We start from the raw sequence: 4,627 nt of genomic DNA on the forward strand, positions 1-4,627 counted from the left end.
ATAAAGTGGTTCTTCCTATTAATAATTATTGTAATTAATACAAACTAGTGAGATATACCTCAACTTCTTTAATTGATTCAGTATCACTTTGAACAGACAATGATTCTTCCTAATAATTAAGATATTATTATACAGTACAGCTGAAAATATCACAGAAGTTAAATTTGTACAAATTTCAAATGGCAAGTTTTATAATCACATCAAGTGTGACTGAGCATGCTCAGAATGAGACAAGATGGCAGGTTCTATATTTGCAGATGCTTACTGCAACTGGCAATCAATCCACCAATTAATTCCAGCTACATAGTACAGTATTACTTAAAATATCTGACAAGAAAAACTAATGAAACATCAACACATATATGAAGCAAGGCAAAATGACTAACAGACCTCATGCACTCACAAATACAGATACATGTAGTATATGCAAGATAGGCCATATGTGAAATTTGTGGATATAATTATTACAGAGGTAAGGATGGAATTTGTTAGTAATGCAATGAAATATTTAAGATTACAAGCACTGACAAAAGTTTGTACGTAATTATTAATACCGTATAGGGGTTAATTTACTGGAACTAATTTTGCTAATTTCACGTTTTCATTAAATTTGCAAAATTAAATTCTACAAGAGGTGTGGCACTCTAGGAAAATGGCTGCAGAAGGTAAGATTCGTGAAATTTTATACCAACAAAATAAAACCCCTATACGGTAATAGCTAACCTCCAGTACTTTCATCATTGATAGTTCTTGTTTTAATTTAATTGTTTCCTATTACAAGTACAGTATATCCAACCATCTGGTACGTGAATGGCATACCTTCTCTTCAATACTAATAGCATCTCTTAGTTTAGGATCAGCTTCTTCAAGTATAATATAAGAAGTAACCTAAAAATACATGCATGAAAGCTTTAGTGTAAAAATGTCTTAAATTGCTTGGACATAATTATAATTTTGAAATGTACACTGACATCTGTATGTCGCAATGAATCTTGATCCTTTTCTTTTAGTTCCTGTACAATGTAATCAACTATTAATGTGCAAATATATACATGTACATGTACCTTTTGTCTAACATCTTGTCTCCTCCATAATGTTAAGTTACCAATAGTCAGTTTCTTTAATCCTTGTCCCATTAGTATGTGAATATTCTCTATCATCCTCAATACAGTAAACCCAACATCAGAGAAAGGAAAGGAGCAAGTGACACATATTGAAGTGGAGGTTTCTATATACTCAATCTTCAGCAGTTTACCAGATACTTTTGATAGTATATCCTTAATATCCTTCAGTATGTGTTCCTCTGGCTCCCAATCAAAGATAAAAGTAACTGTTTCACATTGAAGATGAGAAATGGAAGCAAATCTTTCCTTTAAACAAAGACTGATGGAGAGTGACTTGCAGAATTCCTTTAACTCTAATCTATATGCCTCAATGTATGTTGTGGCTTCAGTGATCTCCATTTCTTCCACAACACTATGAAGAAGTTCAATATCAGTCAGTGAACACTCATTTTGAATAAGACGCAATAGACTAGAAATATTAGTACATTGCTCTGCTTTTTGTCTAAGAATAGTGCCACAACAAGAAAGGAATTCTTTTATTTCTTCTAAAGGAGGAGATTTTCGCTTAATGATTTTGCCAACATTGTAAAACATCCTTCCATAAGACATTCTCATTGAGCTAAAGTTTGTCAGTAAGTCTTTAGGAACAGGAACATGTATTTTAACTATAAAAGATATTATTACTTCAGTATACATGTAAAATGTGTATACCTTGAGGTAATAAAGCTTGGGATTGGGAAGAGGCAACTTTTGCATCAGAAGATGTGTCTATAAATTAAAAGTACAACAATCTCATGTACAACAACATACAAATGTACCAGATTGTGGATTAGTTGGTATTTTGGTTTCATCAGTACTTGCATTATCTATAAATATTAATGAATGCATATCATCCATCAATAATAATTACTTAGAGAAACTACACTATGGTCATCTTTAATAGTCTCAGGAACCACAGCCACTTCAGGAGTAGGAAAATACTCACCTAAACACATACCGTACGGTTGGTAAATTTCGTGGGGTATTAATTTTCGTTAATTTCGTGGTTAATTTTTATCCACGAAATTTTAACCCCTACCCACCCACACATAAAAACTAATTAACGGGCCATGCAGAGCTCTAACTACTATTTCCAAGCCAGTGGAGGAGCCAGAGTCTTTGTCTATTACTCCTTATTCCACTATAAGCCATGTATTGGAAGCTAGTGCTGTAGATCTAAGTGAAAAGAAGAGTGCTAACTGCCATCCACGAATATTTATACCCACGAATATTGGCTTCTAAGGACATTTTGGAGAAAACACGAAATTTTGGACCCTCGAATATTACCAACCGTACGGTAATAAACAAACAATTGTAATTAGCATAGGATATACTGAACAGCATACATGTGAATGTACATGTAGTTTCAATTACGACACATCAAATGTCACATCAGTGGGCTTTGCCCAATAACTAACCCACCCACGAAAACTATGAATTATGAATATAATTAAAGTGACAAGTGATTACTCACTAATATCATCCAGTATAGTTTGTCCCAGTGATACATTAGTACTTATTGTACACAATACATTAGCAAATGTATGTAAACTGTTGGGATCAGATTGAACAGCTTCTTTGACACCAGTTAATAGAGCCTCACGTTGATTAGGAATAGAGGGACTAGCTGACACCACTCTACTAACTGCTTCTTGTGTTAACATACGTTCACCATAAAGTAACCAAGCAATACTAACAGAATCACAAAGAGGACAGTATGACGATTATTAAAAATATTAATAAGAACATGATGTTCTATGATAGAAAATACAATGATTATAGTTACATACAGTTATGGTTGACTCACTTAGCTTCTCAGCTACAGCAGTTTCATTCATAGATTGTAGAGCATCTGACAGTGAGTCCAAGTTGGCTCCTCCTCTACTGTCAACATTGTCAGCTCTACCTAACCATTGGGAGAGGCACTCTGTCATACAACGAGATACATCATGAGGATGATTCTTTTCTATGATGTCCAGTGTACTCTTCCTTAATCCTAGTCTCAGTCCAAGATCATACCAATTTGCTTTAGGAAACCCACATCTGTTCAGTGAATCAAGAACATCAACAAGATCATCAACACCTACAGATTGGCAGATTTAATATGAGGCTTCCACTTGTGTTAGACCCCTCGGGAAAATGCACCATAAATCACTGAAATCAGGAAGATTATGCAGTAGAGAAATTTTGTGTTTCAAAATTGTGCTGTGATATATTATTTACATAATACTGTATAGCGGGTTTATTTCAAGGATTATAATATTCGCAAATGGCTTGTATCCGGAGGTTCACAAAATTAATTTTCACGAATTGCCACTTTTCTGCCCTCTTGTACTGTATTAAATTGATTTTCAAGGAATTTAATTTTGCGAATCTTCAAAAATCAGCATAACTTGTTATTCTCGAAATAAACCCGCTCTACTGGATGTATCATTGAGTTGCACATAATTATTATAATTATTATGATTGAATGTAATAATAATAAAGATTTGTAATTAATTTTCGCAAAATTGATTCTAGATCTAATCCAGTAAATTTATGTACAAGTCATGCACAGTAAAAATTTCAAGATAAAAGGTAGACTCTATACTGATTACCTAAACAAGCTTGACTAGTAGCCATAGCTATGAATTGATCCTGTCCTGAGGCCAAGACCTCACACTGAACTTTTCTTTCTTTAGTTTCCTCTTCTTTGTAACTGTAAGCACTGAGTTTTTGGTCTGCACATAGATAATAGAGTATTTACTCTATTATTATTTAGATAATTTACTCTATTATCTATGGTCTGCACTTGCAACTTTGCAAGGGTCGTGAAATAAAATTAGAACAATTCGTATTATTAGAATACAAAATGTCTGATGAAACTGATGATGAACTCTTTGAGATAACAGATTTTACTAATGCCTCCCCGTGGGAAAGGTAAGTATCAGCTCCTTTATATAACTTATCAAACATTCTCTAGTTTTGTCTCCACCATTGAAGACATATTGCAACAGTGGGGCCTCACTGCATCCACTTATTCAGTAAGACATTAACAGTCTCTCAGTCACTGTATCTCTTCTTAAAGGCAGATTCTGGTTATTGGCCACAGCATAGGAAGTCAGAGAAGCTCTCTTATGTTGGACATAATTTCATTGTTAGCCTCCACGTGTCTGGTGAGAAGAAGCGACCGATACCGAAACAATGAGGTGATTGGTGATAGTGGGTGTGGTTTATAATGGGTGTGGTTTGGTATAGATGAGGATTGGCCTGATGCTATGGTACATATGATGGATTCATCAAGTGATTTCCCTCCAAGAGCTCATCATCATATCTCTAGATGGTAATAATTATCGTATAGTCGTATACATGTACATGTACCAGTACTTGTAATTATTATTTCTAATAATTTCAGGATGGTGACATTTGGTGTAAAACTCTTATATTATTTTCTAATAATAGACCACCCAGAGTGAGAATTGCTTGCGTGGGAAGACTATTACGGTTGTAAGGCGTGGTTTACAATGAAATAAATTCTGGATTCC

General features: G+C 34.3%; 2 protein-coding genes across 3 annotated transcripts; one reads left to right on the top strand and one right to left on the bottom strand.

The window, feature by feature from the left end:
• Window positions 1–61: 61 nt before the first annotated feature.
• LOC105314236 (uncharacterized) lies at window positions 62–3,923 on the bottom strand. 2 transcript variants are annotated; one of them, XR_002186550.1, is made up of 9 exons: window positions 3,701–3,923; window positions 2,578–3,186; window positions 1,975–2,049; window positions 1,883–1,930; window positions 1,776–1,832; window positions 1,065–1,729; window positions 820–1,013; window positions 724–771; window positions 62–109 (listed from the first exon to the last, which is right to left on the bottom strand). XR_002186550.1 is itself a non-coding variant. In XM_020001675.1 (7 exons), the coding sequence occupies exons 2-7, from the start codon at window positions 2,765–2,767 to the stop codon at window positions 912–914; spliced, it is 1,137 nt and encodes a 378-aa protein (XP_019857234.1). In that variant the 5' UTR covers window positions 2,768–3,186; window positions 3,701–3,923; the 3' UTR covers window positions 819–911. The 2 variants fall into 2 exon arrangements, 1 of the variants encoding a protein (XP_019857234.1); XM_020001675.1 differs by lacking the exons at window positions 62–109; window positions 724–771 and having other exon boundaries at window positions 819–1,013.
• An 11-nt stretch (window positions 3,924–3,934) lies between these two features.
• On the top strand, window positions 3,935–4,608 carry LOC109585556 (rab3 GTPase-activating protein catalytic subunit-like). The gene is made up of 4 exons (XM_020001676.1): window positions 3,935–4,022; window positions 4,066–4,126; window positions 4,171–4,291; window positions 4,341–4,608. Exons 1-3 carry the CDS (start codon window positions 3,955–3,957, stop codon window positions 4,288–4,290), a joined length of 249 nt encoding a protein of 82 aa, XP_019857235.1. The 5' UTR covers window positions 3,935–3,954; the 3' UTR covers window position 4,291; window positions 4,341–4,608.
• Window positions 4,609–4,627: the final 19 nt, after the last annotated feature.

This window comes from Amphimedon queenslandica, unplaced genomic scaffold (assembly GCF_000090795.2).
Source record: "Amphimedon queenslandica unplaced genomic scaffold, v1.1 AMPQUscaffold_13048, whole genome shotgun sequence".
Classification (NCBI taxonomy): domain Eukaryota; kingdom Metazoa; phylum Porifera; class Demospongiae; order Haplosclerida; family Niphatidae; genus Amphimedon; species Amphimedon queenslandica.

What these genes read in the sequence shown, in the direction of transcription:
- LOC105314236 (XM_020001675.1), bottom strand. Translation starts at nt 2,767, where the DNA reads ATGTTAACACAAGAAGCAGTTAGTAGAGTGGTGTCAGCTAGTCCCTCT. An exon ending in AACTATACTGGATGATATTA is followed by an intron (nt 2,050 to 2,577) that starts GTGAGTAATCAC and finishes GTATGTGTTTAG; the next exon opens with GTGAGTATTTTCCTACTCCT. An exon ending in ACCAACTAATCCACAATCTG is followed by an intron (nt 1,833 to 1,882) that starts GTACATTTGTAT and finishes TTTAATTTATAG; the next exon opens with ACACATCTTCTGATGCAAAA.
- LOC109585556 (XM_020001676.1), top strand. Translation starts at nt 3,955, where the DNA reads ATGTCTGATGAAACTGATGATGAACTCTTTGAGATAACAGATTTTACT. An exon ending in AATGCCTCCCCGTGGGAAAG is followed by an intron (nt 4,023 to 4,065) that starts GTAAGTATCAGC and finishes AACATTCTCTAG; the next exon opens with TTTTGTCTCCACCATTGAAG. An exon ending in TCACTGCATCCACTTATTCA is followed by an intron (nt 4,127 to 4,170) that starts GTAAGACATTAA and finishes CTCTTCTTAAAG; the next exon opens with GCAGATTCTGGTTATTGGCC.